Source organism: Danio rerio, chromosome 8 (genome assembly GCF_052040795.2).
Source record: "Danio rerio strain M-AB ecotype USA chromosome 8, GRCz13ab, whole genome shotgun sequence".
Taxonomy (NCBI): Eukaryota; Metazoa; Chordata; class Actinopteri; order Cypriniformes; family Danionidae; genus Danio; species Danio rerio.
This window is the reverse complement of record NC_141028.1, coordinates 1,543,525-1,559,972: the sequence shown is the minus strand read 5'-3', so window position 1 is coordinate 1,559,972 and position 16,448 is coordinate 1,543,525. Positions and strand designations below refer to the sequence as shown.

General features: G+C 33.8%; 1 protein-coding gene and 1 long non-coding RNA gene across 4 annotated transcripts in view; one reads left to right on the top strand and one right to left on the bottom strand.

Moving 5' to 3' along the window:
* Positions 1-11,723, top strand: part of LOC147835478 (uncharacterized) — a 33,771-nt gene extending 22,048 nt beyond the window's left edge. The window contains exon 4 of one of the 2 annotated variants that reach the window (XR_015497494.1): positions 11,639-11,723. This is a non-coding gene — a long non-coding RNA (uncharacterized LOC147835478). Of the gene's footprint in view, positions 1-8,806; positions 9,957-11,638 lie in introns of those variants that run through there. The other variant, XR_015497495.1, reaches the window with a different exon arrangement.
* sprb (sepiapterin reductase b) lies at positions 10,188-16,225 on the bottom strand. 2 transcript variants are annotated; one of them, XR_015497325.1, is made up of 4 exons: positions 15,863-16,225; positions 14,987-15,277; positions 11,380-11,741; positions 10,188-10,982 (listed from the first exon to the last, which is right to left on the bottom strand). XR_015497325.1 is itself a non-coding variant. In NM_001128790.1 (3 exon segments), coding segments are annotated over 3 exon segments (819 nt in total). In that variant the 5' UTR covers positions 16,200-16,224; the 3' UTR covers positions 11,309-11,550.
* Between the last annotated feature and the right edge of the window lie 223 nt (positions 16,226-16,448).

The following is a 16,448-nucleotide window of genomic DNA, read 5'->3' as shown; positions in this document are numbered from 1 at the left end:
TGTGTGCTGTCAATAGTGCCAGTTAAAGTCAAGTCAAATAAAAGTGACAGATATGTGGAAACATATGCTTTCCTCGATGCTGGAAGTACAGCAACATTTTGCACAGAGGAGCTGCGAAATAAACTGAAACTGAAAGGAAAGCCAACTCAGATTCTATTGAGCACTATGTGTCAAGACAAGCCAGGTGAACAGAAGTTAGTGAGCAGTTTTATCCTCACCGACCTGGAAGTATGTGGGCTAGACGACACCAAGTATATTGAACTACCTAAAGTCTTTACACACAGCAATATTCCTGTTCAAAATGAGAACATTCCTAAACAGGAAGACATTCAAAAATGGCCTTACTTAAGTGAAGTGAACATACCCTGTATTGATGCAAATGTGGGGCTTCTGATTGGTGCAAACAATCCAAAGGCAATGGAACCATGGCACATCATAAACAGCCAACAAGATGGACCATATGCTGTTAAAACTGCACTAGGTTGGGTAGTAAATGGCACCATTAAGAAAACAAACAATGCAGAAAGGTCCAAACTGCCACATCATACAGTTAATCGTCTCTCAGTAGTGGAAATCGAAAAATTGTTGATTCAGCAATATAACTCAGACTTTCCAGAACGCCTGTATGAGGAGAAAGAGGAGAAGTCACTGGAGGACAAAAGATTCATGCAGTTAATGCAGGAAAAGACTAAATTTGAGAATGGACATTACTGTGTGAAGCTACCCTTGAGAGATGAAACAGTTGACATGCCAAACAATCGATGTGTTGCTGAAATACGTGCAGCTAACCTAAAAAGAAAGCTTCAAAAGAACTCAGAATTGCTTGATGACTACACTACGTTCTTGAAGAGCATAATAGAAAAAGGATATGCTGTCAGAGTTCCCACTGAACATCTTAATCGGAACGACAACAAGGTGTGGTACATTCCACACCATGGGGTGTATCACCCGAAGAAAAACAAAATTCGAGTGGTTTTTGATTGTACTGCTTCCTTTCAAGGTATGTCTCTGAACAGCCAATTGCTTCAAGGTCCAAACCTCACAAACACACTTATTGGTGTACTCACCAGATTTAGAGAAGAACCGATCGCTGTGATGGCAGATGTTGAGTCAATGTTCTATCAGGTGAAAGTTCCTGAGGAAGACACAGATCTACTTCGCTTTCTTTGGTGGCCAGATGGCAATTTGAATGCACCTATAGAGGAATACAGAATGACAGTGCACTTATTTGGTGCCACCTCATCTCCTAGCTGTGCCTCTTATGCACTGAGAAAGACAGCAGAGGACAGAAAACATGTAGCATCGCAAAAGGCTGTGGACACAGTTCTGAACAATTTCTACGTGGATGACTGTTTAAAATCAGTGTCCAATGAGCAAGAAGCAATCAACCTTGTCAAGGAAATTCAAGATTTGTGTCTGGAAGGAGGTTTTCGATTGACGAAGTGGGTGAGCAATAATAGGAAAGTATTGTTGTCTATCCCAGAAGATCAAAGGGCCAGTGGAGTAAAAGACCTTGACTTGGATCAGGACTCTTTGCCCATAGAGAGAGCACTGGGTATGAAGTGGTGCACAGATGATGACACCTTCACATACCATATCAAAGTCCAAGAGAAGCCGTCGAGTAGAAGAGGTATCCTCTCAGTGGTTAATTCAATCTATGATCCTCTTGGCTTTCTGGCTCCACTCATACTACCAGTTAAGTTACTTTTAAGAGATCTGTGCAAACAAGGATATGGCTGGGATGATGAGATTGACGACAAGCGTGCTGATCAGTGGGTTAAATGGCTAGAAGATTTAAGTCAGATCTCAAATGTCAAGTTCAAAAGGTGTCTAAAGCCAGAGAAGTTTGGCATCACAGCAGAAGCTCAACTGCATCATTTCTCTGATGCCAGTGAGAGTGCTTATGGCACAGCAACTTATCTGGTTCTTACAAATGAACAAAATCAGAAATATTGCTCATTGTTGATGGGGAAGTCAAGAGTAAGCCCACTTAAACAAATCACAATTCCTAGACTGGAACTGACCGCCGCAACCATAGCAGTCAAAATGGACAAGATACTAAGACAAGAACTACAAATGCCACTGCAGCCATCTATTTTTTGGACAGACAGCACAACGGTGCTGAGTTACATTGAAAATGAGAGCGCCCGCTTCAAAACCTTTGTAGCCAACAGGATTTCACTAATACGGGATGCCACCACTCCGTTACAGTGGAAGTTTGTCAGGTCAGCTCAGAATCCAGCAGATCAAGCTACTAGAGGTATTAAGGCAAAGGACTTTCTACAAGCAGAAACATGGACAAAGGGCCCAAACTTTTTGTTGAAATCAGAAGAAGAATGGCCACAAAGACCAGATCAGATTAATCAATATCAACAAAAAGACCCTGAAATTAAAATTGAAACCAAAGTCAACATTCTTAATGTCAATGAAAACGACCTCCTGTGCAGGTTAACTGACTACTACTCGAGCTGGTTTCGTCTGAAAAGGGCAGTGGCATGGATGCTAAGACTAAAAGAGACACTCCTACAGTTATGTAGGGCAAGGAAACAGTTTCAGGCGTCTATTGAAACATCTGAGAAAGACCCAGAAAAACAAGCATCCCTTCTACAAACTGAAATGCAAAAATTCAAATCAAAAATAAAGAAAAGGTCACTGAGTCTGGAAGATTTAAACCAAGCAGAAATTCTTCTTATTCAGCACAGTCAGAAACAACAATTCCTGGAAGAAATTGAGGCTATCAAACAAAATGTGACTATTAAGAGAAGAAGTCAGCTGTACAGGCTTGACCCTGTGCTCCAGGATGGGATCCTAAGAGTGGGTGGTAGACTTAACAAAGCAGCCATGCCAAATGAATCCAAACATCCTGCAATTCTGTCAAAATACTCCAGAATTTCAACACTCATTTTAAGTGACATTCATCAAAGATACGGACATTGTGGTCGTAACTACACATTGTCCATTCTCAGACAAAAATTCTGGATTCCCCAAGCTAATTCAGCCATTCGAAAATTAATACATAAATGCTCAGTTTGTCGCCGGCTTAATGGAAGAGTTGGAGAACAGAAAATGGCAAGTTTGCCAGAGGACCGTCTGCTACCTGATAAACCGCCCTTTACAAACGTGGGTGTTGATTACTTCGGACCCTTTGAAGTGAAACGGGGCCGGAGTACTGTAAAAAGGTACGGAGTGTTGTTCACTTGCTTAACGATTAGAGCAGTTCACATTGAGGTGGCTAATAGTTTGGACACTGACTCTTGCATTAACGCTTTAAGGCGTTTTATAAGTAGAAGAGGACAAGTCGCTGTCATGCGCTCAGATAACGGCACAAATTTTGTTGGTGCAGAAAGAGAGTTGCGAGAAGCACTGAAAAACCTGAACCACATCACAATAGAACAGGCCATGTTGCAGAAAAACATTAACTGGATCTTCAACAGCCCAGCTGCCTCCCATCAGGGAGGAGTTTGGGAGCGTCAGATCCGTACAGTTAGAAGGATACTTAATGCTCTCCTAAAGGAACAATCTATCAGCGATGACAGTCTTCATACCATCATGTGTGAGGTGGAAAGCATTATAAACAACAGGCCAATAACTACCACATCCGAGGATCCAAATGACCTTGAGCCTCTGACACCTAACCATTTACTACTGTTAAAAACTCAACCCAGCATGCCACCAGGCGTCTTCAAAAAAGAAGACCAGTATATGAAAAGACGTTGGAGACAAGTCCAATATCTTGCTGATTTGTTTTGGAGCAGATGGACTCATGAGTATCTGCCCATTCTTCAAGAACGCAGTAAATGGACAAAACTTAAAAGGAACTTTGAGCCAGGCGATGTAGTGCTAATTGTGGACAGTTCTGCTCCCCGTAATTCATGGATCATGGGAAAAGTAGTTCAAACCTTGCCTGACTCCAGTGGAGCTGTACGCCGTGTGAAGCTACAAACCAAAACAAGCATTCTAGAGAGACCTGTAAACAAATTGTGCTTAATTCAAGAAGCAATTTAAGAAGAATAGGTGAAACAAAGACAATGTGAAAGGACTACATTTACAGAATGACTGAATTTCTATGCTTCTTATTGATGTTTAAATTTGAATGGCTCTTAGAAGTTAAATATGTATATGATAATTGTTTGGTCTCCTGTCCATACAATTAGGGGCCGGATATATAAGAGCCATAAGTTCATTGTTTTATTTATGTTAAATTGATAATAATGTAAAAAGCAACTTGAAAATATTTTACTAAAAGTAATTTAATTTTTAATATAAAGTATATGCTGATGTCACTTCCGGTAAGGAAGAAGTAGTGTCATGAAGATGGAAGCAAGACAGTTTTTTGACCGTGTATTATAGTTCAGTAAAGTTGTTATTAAACATGTTCAAAATGACATCACTGGACTGTCTTATGTTACCCGCGTTCAAATCCTGCTAATTCAGAGAAACAAGACAAGAAGAGACGGATCGATGGCACATACACTAATTCAGAATCTTAATCTTATCATACTTGGTTAAAATCACTTTGTTGTAAAATATAAAAAGCATATAAAAATAAATTAGCCTACAATAGTTAATCATTTAAACTGTATATCCATATATATATATATATATATATATATATATATATATATATATATATATATATATATATATATATATATATATATAGTTATAAACTGATTATCTTAACTGATTATAATTATAAGTTTATATATAAACTACTATCTTTTACTGTCACAGCTGTTAGTTATATATATATATATATATATATATATATATATATATATATATATATATATATATATATATATATATATATATACTTAATATTTTTTTTATTGATTATTAATAGTTAATTTGTTCCTATTGCTAAATTTTGGTTTAAAAACAATTTATTGCTTACTATAAATTACTACAGTATTAAATGTGGGAAATCATTAATTAAAATGTTATTAAAAAGTTAAGCAAATAAACAATATTAAAGCGCTTGAGTAAAATATTAATATAGTGTCATACATTTATTACATGTAAAAAGATTTTTATTATCCAAAATGTATTATTGTGATATTAACTTGCTATTTCTTTCATTATAAATGAGTCCATTATACAAATTAAACTTGTCCAATTTAGATCGTTCAGCAAGGCCAGCAAACGAGTATCTGCCGTATTATTGTCAGATAATGACTGATCAGCTAATGACTAATTAAAAACTGTTCAGTCTATTATATTGAATGGCGATCGAAAACAACGCTCCCCATTCACCCGTCTCGATCGCAATATTTGTGAAATAAAGTAAAGTAAACACTATTGTTTATTGTGTACAATATTTATTAACCATATATATCAAAATATATCGATGACGATGTTCCAAAAGACGTTAATAACATTAACATCAGTCGTAACCATATGGTTAGCCTAATTCGTGTGTCCTAGATTGTGTGTGCCTAGAACGTGTGTGGTTCTGCGGGCCTGCAGCTGGATATTATTGGAAATAACAGCCATCGGAAGGGTGCGAGGCGGTGGTGGAGTTGTGCGTACACTGTAAAAATTAAATCCGTAAAATTTACGGTAAAAAAACGGCAGCTGTGGTTGCCAGTACTTTACCATTAAAAACACGGTACAAACCGTAAAAGTAATTTTTCATTTTTACAGTAAATTACTGTATTTTATTAATTTATAGAGGTAATATGTCTGTATTTTGAATGACCAACATCTACACATCTTTTGTTACACAGTTAGACACGTTAGCACACCCACATGCAGGTGGTGATGAGGAAATTACATAATGAGCCAAAGCTCATCACAATCATCTTCTCCCACAAGCAGAAAAGAGTATCAGCATATAGAAGGTGCTCAGTGTCATCCACACAGCTACTAAACACCAGTATGGTAACACGCATAAAACTAAAGTCATGAAATCAACTTTGTTTATCAACATTAGATGTAACATAAATCTCTAATGTACATTACTGATGGGGAAACAGCTAAAAAGATCCACATTAATGTCAAACAAATGCATAAAGTTATGTGCCATGCAGAGAATTCTGGGAAAGTCAATTTACGGTTATTCGCCGTATATATTAAGGAAACATACCGTTAACCAGGTTACGGATTTGTACTGTAGCATTTTTACAGTTTTTTACTGTTGAAATCACGGCCATTTTACCCTGGAATAAAATCCTGCTGGCGCCCCCGGACAGCACCAAACAAGGGACACACAGCATCACGCTCTCTCTTATTCACACACACACACACACACACACACACACACACACACACACACACACACACACACACACACACAGAGAGAGCATCCATTCGGAATCGCGCATGCTCGTGAGTGAGTGATATTGTTAGACCACCCGCTCCCGTTCAAATTACACCAGAGTTACCGACTGCTCCCGCGCTTTACCCAGAAATTTATTCTCGCACTGCAAGAAATCTGTTCGGGAATGCAGACCTCTAGTTCGTATTTACCACGTCTCCCTTCTCGCTCGGTCGAAACCCGACAAACTGCCAGACTGCAGAGGTTGTGTTCTTTTTTGAGACCAGGGGCCTCATGTATCAACGCTGCATACGCACAAAAACTTTGCCTACGCCAGGTTTCACGCTCAGAATCGCTCACGTTTGGATTTACTAACGATAAACTGAACGTGGGAATGTGCGCAGCTTCACGGCAGCTTCATGTCTGGCGTACGCACATTTTTTGTGCGTGTCTGTTTTATTTCCATTGGCGACTCCTAGAGGCAGTTGTGTTAAATTGCTCTCTACAAAGTGTCTGAGCCTTGCAATGGCAGCTGTATGAGACGGGTTCATCTAGCAGGTATATAAGGTTTCCATACCATACAGTTGACCAGCCAAACATTAAAGCACAATTTGCAGCGGTCGCCTGTTTCCCCAATGTAATCTGAGCGATCTACTGCACGCACATTGCTATAAAGACACTATCTGAAGATGAATTTGCATGCGTGAATCAGAAACATTTCCATTCAATAAATGTGCAAATAAAATATGATGCACAAACTTATTAATGATTCCTACTTGTCTTTCTCGTGATAAATAGTAGGCAAAATCTGATATGTAGCGGTGGAAAAAAGAAGAAAGAGTTCATCAGACGCTGGATTCAACCCGAGTTCATGCTCGAACGTGTTGTCATGTTTGCAAGCGTTTTACGAGCTGCGCCACAGAGGCTGCTTAAGGTGCTGCAACATTTTACACCTATAAATCACACTATTTCCTGTTTACTACAGTGTGATGTTCAGACCCAACTGTGTTAACCGCATCAGATAAACTCTCCCACTCTATTTTTTCTTTTGTTGTTAATTCTGGAGGACAAATTTGCAAATAACACCGCTTTTCTCGGTCTACCTCTGAAAGCAGCACCTCCTATTCACATTCTGTTCAAAGTTTCTCTTTTTGCTTGCTTTTGCCGTTGCTTTTTCCTTTGGTTTTGCCAAAGTAGAGTCATTAGCATATTCATACGGGGGAGGATGCAGGTAGGGGTTTTGTGCTCGTGCATGTTGCGCTCAGTTTCACGTTCATTCAGATGTACAAAAGAATATGCGTGAGATTCGGCGTACGCAGTGTTTCATACATCTGAATTTTTTTCTGCGTACGCACATTTACAGCTTTGTGCGTACGCAATGTTTTAGTATGATTTCCACGCAAGTCTTTGTACATGAGGCCCCAGGTCACTTGGTGCGCGACTCACCATCTTACCTCACCTCTCTCTCTCTCTCCTCCATACTCTCCCGTGATGACAATCCCGCATACGCATTTTTAGGCATTAAATAAATAATATTTAATACTTGTCTCCTATATTAGTGCATTGTTTTTATGATGATATAACGGGGTTGAAACTGAAATCGTTGCTATTTTTAGATCCCGCGGTATACCATATTACCGCCCAAGCCTACCACGGACAATTTACCCTGGCCAATTCACCTGTACCGCATGGGTTTGGACTGTGGGGGAAACCGGAGCACCCGGAGGAAACCCATGTGAACGCAGGGAGAACATGCAAACTCCACACAGAAACGCCAACTGACCCAGCCGAAGCTCAAACCAGCCACCTTCTTGCTGCGAGGTGACAGCACTACCTACTGCGCCATCATGCTGCCATTTATTTGTCTTGAATACTTTTATTTTATATGCGATTAATCAAGGATTAATCTTTGACCAGCACTAAAAATAAATAAATGATTAAAATAAATAAATAAAAACCAAAAAGTAGGGCAACATGGTGGCTCAGTGGTTAGCACTGTTACCTCACAGCAAGAAGGTTGCTGGTTCAAGACCCAGCTGGGTCAGTTGGTGTTTCTGTGTGGAGTTTGCATGTTCTCCCCATGTTGGTGTGGGTTTCCTCCGGGTGCTCCGACACATCCAAACACATGCGGTACAGGTCAGTGTGTGAATGCAAGAGTGGGTGGGTGTTTCCCAGTGCTGGGTTGAAGAGCATCTGCTGTGTAATAACATATGTTGGAGTAGTTGGCGGTTCATTCCACTGTGGTGACCCCTGATAAATAAAGGGACTAAGCCGATAAGAAAATGAATAAATAAATGAAAAACAAAAAGTAACAAAAAACTACTAAGAATTAAATGAATATACAATTTTAGTCATTTTGTTTATTGTTTGTCATTATGTGTTTAAAAATGTCTGTATTTTTGGGTTTTATATATATATATATATCTCAAGTAACAAAAATGATTTTAGTTTTATGGTTTTGGTCAAATTTATTAATTCAGCAGTGCCTATAAATCCTGAAAGTTGTTCTGTGAATGTTTTTTAATGTCAGTGTGTTTGTGTGTGCAGGTGTGTTCTATCTGATGGCCACAAGAGGTCCTCAAATGCTTTCATAATAATATTGACAACACCAGCAATGCAGCGACACTCATTTATTTCTTATATAAAATAGCACCAGTCTATATTTTACATTTCATTTCGAGTTCAATTTGATTTCATTTTACAACATTTTTTTTTTTTAAACATACTTGTTTAATTTTCCATGTGCATCAAATAAACAACACTCAAATGTGGCATTTTTATAAGAACATAAACAAAGATTTTAAAAATTTGGGTTCATTAAATATTTTAATTTTACATATTTGCTCATTATTTTTATAACATGTTTTATTTTCTTTTTTAAATGTTTTATTTATCTTTTAATTCATATTTTCTGCCTTTCTAAATAATTTGTGGTTTAAAAAAGTATAAAAAATGTAAAAACAAAAAACAACAACAACAATAATAATAATATAATGACAATACATAAATGAATAAGATCACACTTGAAAATGAACTCAAAACACTTAAGACAAATATACATAATATAAAATCATGTCCATCAATTCAACAAGAGTCAAATTTAACATTGCTGTAAATACATGCTTTGCAATTTTTTACATTTAAAGGTTACTGAATGTCTCAAAATTACACATTTATTAATATATTTTTGGAATGAATTTGAGTTTTTACGAGTTTTTCATGTCATTTTTCTTTCTAAATAATAAATATAGAAAAAACATAAAATCTGCATAAAAATACAACAATAATAATACATAAATCAACTAAAAATTGCGCTTAAGAAGGAAAAAACAAAATAATTTCCACCTCTTTAAATCATATTTGGCATTGATATAAAAACAATATTGCAATTTTTACATTTAAAAGTTAAACTACAATATTACATTTTTTCATGTGTTATTTTTATAGCATGTTTTAGTATTATTCTTTTATTATTTTTTAAATGAGTATTTACTTTTTTATTTATTTTTCTGCTTTAACAATCTTTAAAATATCGTCCATCAGTTCCACAAATTGTACATTAAACACATCTTTTGCATGTTTGTTAATTTTAAGTGAACTGTTTTAAATTTATTTAATTGATTTGTTTTATTTATTAATATATTTTTGTAATTTATTTGAGTTTTTAATGAGTATTTCATTTGTCTTATTTTCTTTCTAAAAAATAAATATAAAAAACATAAAAACTGCATAAAAAATCTAAAAATAATTATACATAAATCAACTAAAAAGAAATACACTTAAAATAATATCCACCACTTAAACAAAAGTCATATTTGGTATTTATATAAAAACATAATTGCCATTTTTACATTTAAAGTTAAACTACAAACTATAACACTACAATGTTTTTATAGAATGTTTAAGTATTATTATTTTATTATTTTTAAAATGAGTATTTACTTTTTAATTTATTTTTCTGCTTTAACAGTTTTAAAATATCGTCCATCAGTTCCACAAATTAAACATTAAACACATCTTTTGCATGTTTGTTAATTTAAAATGAACTGTTTTAAATTAATTTAATTGATTTGTTTTATTTATTAATATATTTTAGAAATTTATTTGAGTTTTTAATGTGTATTTCATTGTCATCTTAGTTCTTTTTAGTTTCATTCATTTTTCCTTTCTAAATAATTAATATTGAAATCAACCATACAAAAAACAGATGAAAATACGATGATAATAATAATACATAAATTGAAGAAAGAAAAACTAAAATAAAATATTCTTTAACAAAAGTCATATTTGACATTTTTATAAAAACAAAAATGGCATTTTTACATTTAAATTTTACTAAACTAAACAAAATTTTTATTATTTTTCTTGCATGTTTTATTATTGTTATTTTACATTTTTTCAATCTAGGATTTACTTTTCTATTTGTGTTTCTCCTTTAACAATCTAGCACCAAACATTTATTTTATTATAAGATCAGCACCTAAAATGAGTATAAAAATAAAATGTGCATCATTGTTATATACAGTTAAAGTCAAAATTATTCATCCTCCTGTCAAAAATTTGGTAATCTTTTTAAAACTTTTTCCTAAATGATGTTTAACAGAGCAAAGATATTTGCACAGTAATTCCTATAATATTTATTTATTCAGGAGAAAGTTCTATGTCTTTTAGTTTGGCTAGTTTTTAATAAAAAAAAATATTTATATGCAAAATTATTAGCCCCCTTCAGCAATATTAGTGTTGGAGTGTCTCCAGAACAAACCACTGTTATATAATGACTTGCCTAATTACCCTAACTTTACCCTGATTACCCTAGTGAAGCCTTTACATGTCTCTTTAAGCTGAATACTAGTGTCTTGAAGAATATCTCTAATAATATACTCTGTCATCATGTCAAAGAGAAAATAGATCAGTTATTAGAAATGAGTTATCAAACTATTATGATTAGAAATGTCAGAATTATTCACCCTCTTGTTAAATTTTGTATTTAATATTTAAGCAAGTCATTGTATAACAGTGGTTTGTTCTGGAGACAATCCAACACTAATATTGCTGAAGGGGGCTAATAATTTTGACCTTAAAATGACTTTTAAACAATTAAGAACTGCTTTTATTCTAGCCGAAATAAAACAAATAAGACTTTCTCCAGAAGAACAAACATTAGAGGAAACACTGTGAACAACTCCTGAATCTGTTCAACATCATTTGGGAAATATTTGAAGAAGAAATTCACAGAATAACTAATAATTGTGTCTTGAGCTGTATGTCTGCACAGGCCGGAGCGGCAGGTTCTAGAGCTCATAGTAGTCCAGATGAGCACCTGACGGATATTGGTCGTCCAGCAGGATCTTCATGAGTTTTGCTCCGGATTCTTCGCAGGACAGAAGCTGACCGTCAGAAAACATGGAGGAGAAAGAGCGCCGCAGCTCTACATTACCTGAAAAACAGCGTGCCTGCAGCTGCATGTCAGTGTCCAGAGGCCCTGCACACAGTTCATTTATTTATTCATTACATGCATGCTTTACTTTAATATTGCATGTTCATTAATTAGGCAATAACATTTTTACTTTTACGTCAGCTCATCTTTGTCATTGTATTATTCTTTGTTTAGTATTACATCATTCTATATTTTAATAATCCCAGCTCATTAATTTATCATGAACATGTTTTATTGTATTTTTAAACCAGTATTTTTCTCATTTTTAATATTACATGTAATCTATATTTTAACGTTGCATGCTCAATTAATTAATAATATGTTTAATTGTATTTTTAAATGTCTATTTCTTTGTCATTTTTAACATTACACCATTCTATATTTTAATATTGCACGCTCATTAAATAATAACATGTTTAATTATATTTTTACATCATCATTTCCTTGTCATTTTATTATTCTTTGTTTAACATTACATCACTCTATATTTTAATAATCCATGCTCATTAATTCATTAATAACACGCTTTATTCTATTTTTAAACAAGTATTTCTTTTTAGGTTTTAATATTACTTGGATTTTATATTTTAATATTGCAATTAATTAATATGTTTCATTGTTTTAATCATTTTAATTGACTATTTCTATATAATTTCACTTTTTAAATTTTTTAATATTACATGTATTTTTTGTTTTTAAATTTCATGCTCTAATTAATTAAAAACATGTTTAATTATATTTTTAAAAAAGTATTTCTTTCTATTTTTTAATATTACATTTTGATATTGCATGATCAAAAATTAATAATATGTTTAATTGTTTTTTTAAAATTCTATCTCACTTTCTATATTACATCTTTATTTTAATATTGCAAACTCATTAAGTAATAGCATGTTTTATTTTACTGTTCAGTCAGCTTATCTTTGTTATTTTATTAGTCTATGTTTAATATCACCTCATTCTGTTTTAATAATACGTGCTCATTAATTCGGCAATAACATTTAATTTAATTTTTAAACAAGTATCTTTTTATTTTTTAATATTTCCCGGAATCTATATTTTAATATTGCATGCTCAATTAAGAAATAACATGTTTTATTTTACCTTTAAATGACTATTTTTTTTCTTAATTTCATTTTTTATTATTACATGCATTCTATGTTATAATAATCCATGCTCATTAATTCATTAATAACACGTTTTATTCTATTTTTAAACAAGCATTTCTTTCTAAGTTTTAATATTGGAATCTACATTTTAACGTTGCATGCTCATTAATTAATATGTTTAATGGTATTTTTAAATGTCTATTTCTTTGTCATTTTTAACACTACATCATTCTTTATTTCCATATTGCACGCTCATTCAGTAATAACCTGTTTTATTTTATTTTTAAATGACCATTTCTGCATAATTTCACTTTTCAATTTTTTTATGTTACATGCATTCTTTGCTTTAATAATTCATGCTCATTAATACATTAATACATTAATAATTATTCTATTTTTAAACAAATATTTATCTCTAATTTTTAACATTTCATGCTCATTAATTAATTAATATGTTTAATTGTATTTTTAAATGTCTATTTCTTTGAATTTTTTAACATTACATAATTCTTTAATATTGTCTGCTTGTTTTTCTTCAAAGTCAGCTCATCTTTGTCATTTTATTCTTTGTTTAATATTACATCATTTTAATATTGTGTGCTCATTAATTCTTTAATAACACACTTATTCTACTTTACAAACAAGTCTTTCTTTCTATATATTACTATTGCATGCTCAATTAATTAATTGTTTAATTGTATTTTTAAATGTCTTAAATTTCTTTGTAATTTTTAATATTAGATAATTCTATATTTTAATATTGCACCCTTATTAAGTAATAACATGTTTTATTTTACTTTTAAATTATTATTTTTTCATAATTTCACTTTTCAATTTTTTTTATCACATGCATGGTTTTTATAATCCATGCTCATTAATTCATTGATAACATGCTTTTTTTCTATTTTTAAATAGTATTTCTTTCAAATTTTTAATATTACATGGAATCTATATTTTATCGTTGCATGCTTAATTAGTTAATAATATGTTTTATTTTACTTTAAAGGCAGCTAATCTTTGGATTTTTAAAAATTCTTTGTTTAAGATTATATCATTCTATATTTTAATAATCCATGCTTATTAATTCATTAATAACATGCTTTATTCTATTTTTGAATAGAATTAAGTATTATTAAGTTTTATGAAGTATTTCTACTATTAATTATTTCTTTATAATTTTTAACGTTGCATGCTCAATTAATTAAAAATATGAGCATGTATTTGAAATGTCTATTTCTTTGTCATTTTTAACATTACACCATTCTATGTTTTATTTTACTTTTAAATGACTATTTCTTCATAATTTCACTTTTAAAATTTGTAATATTACATGCATATCTATGTTTTAATAATCCATACACATTAATTCATCAATGACGTGCTTTATTTTTTTTTAAACAAGTATTTCTATCAAATTTTTAATATTACATGGAATCTATATTTTAACATTGCATGCTCAATTAATTAATAATATGTTTAATTGTATTTTTAAATGTCTATTTCTATGTCATTTTTAACATTAAATCATTCAATATTTTAATATTGCATGCTCAATTAATTAATCTTATGTTTTATTTTACTTTAAAGTCAGCTCATCTTTGGCATTTGATTATTCTTTATTTAATATTATATCATTCTATATTTTAATAATCCATGCTTATTAATTCAATATTAACATGCTTTATTCTATTTTTGAACAAGTATTTCTTTCTAATTTAAAACATTGCATGCTCAATTAATTAAAAATACGTTTAATTGTATTTTTAAATGTCTATTTCTTTGTCATTTTTAACATTACACCATTTTATATTCTAATATTGCATGCTCATTAAGAAATAACATGTTTTATTGTACTTTTAAATGACTATTTCTTTATAATTTCACTTTTTAAATTTTTATTATGACATGTTTTATGTTCTTAAAGCATGTAATATAATATAATATGTTATATTATATATTGTAATATAATATGTTTACATGTTTTATAAACTCTTGCTCATTAATTAATAATATGTTTAGTTGTATTTTTAAATGACTTTCTATGTAATTTTACTTTTCTGTATTTTATTATTGCATGCTCAATAAATATTTAATAACCCATTTTATTATATAAAATTGTAATTATTATTATTAATTGTGTGTGTGTGTGTGTGTGTGTGTGTGTGTGTGTGTGTGTCTCACCAGGGGCGTAGCTGAGCACTCTGAGGTCGGGCTCCTCCTCCGCCAGCACCCTGAACATCATGTCTCGGGCCGCTTTCCCCGTGCAGTACAGCACCCATGAGGGGAAGGGCTTGAGGGCGCACAGAGAGCTGATGTTGACCACCGTCCTGCGCAGGCCGACCGCTGGAGGAAACGCCTGCAGGATCCCCGCCGTCAGACTCAACACACCGCTCACATTCAGAGCCAGATACCGGGACACTTCACACGGGTCAGTGAAGCTCACAGCACAGCGGGACACGTCACCCAGAGATGCTACACACACACATATATACATACATTTAATTTTACACACACACACACACACACACACACTTTAGATGGGTTGGTGAAGCAAACAACACACTCAAGAGACGCTGAACACACACACACACACACACACATTCATATACCTTAAGCAAAGTCTCTGATTATCAAGGGTCACCACAGCGGAATGAACCACCAACTATTCCAGCCTACGTTTTACACAGTGGATGCCCTTCCAGCTGCAACCCAGTACTGGGAAACACCCAGACACACTCATTCACTCACATACACTACAGCCAATTTAGTTCATCGATTCTCCTATAGTGCATGTGAGGGAAACCGGAGCACCCGGAGGAAACCCACGCCAACACGGGGAAAACATGCAAACTCCACACAGAAATGCCAAATGACCTAGCTGAGACTCGAACCAGCGACCTTCTTGCTGTGAGGTGACAGTGTTAACCACTGAGCCACCCTGACAAGATTGTTTCTTCACAGTACAAGCAATGTATAGATGAATACACGCATATATAAATGCAAATACACACACACACACACACACATTGCGCACACATATTCAAGTATAATGTTGACCTGCGTTGTTGATGATCAGCAGATGCTCTATATCAGTGCTCAGAGTGTTTCTGGTCTCCTGTATGGTCTTCTGCACGCCGTCGGGCTCCTGCAGATCGGCCTGCACACAGCGCACGTCCAGCTGCAGATCAGTGTGTGCCGCGTGCAGACTCACGATGTCCTGCTTCAGCTGGTTGAGCTGGTCTGCGGTTCGGGACACCAGCAGCAGGACGGAGCGCGGCTTCAGTAAACAGCTGATCTGCAGAGCCAGCGTCCGGCCGTAGCCTTTCGACGCTCCGGTGACCACACACACCGCACGGCCCAGATCCCTACGCTCGCTGCACAACACGCTGTCCATAGCTCACACGCTCTCGGATGATGATTGAGGTCTGATGATGAGAGAGGAGCTTTATATGCTGGGGAACTGATGGATTAGACACACACACACACAACAGAGCTTTGATGGAGCCATGCATGAGGGTGTGTGTGAAACTTGTGTTCTGTTGATGTGTTCTGCGATAACAAAACCCTTGACCTCATTGGAAAACTAGCTATATATATATATATATATATATCGAATTAATCACCAGCCACTTTACTAGTTTGT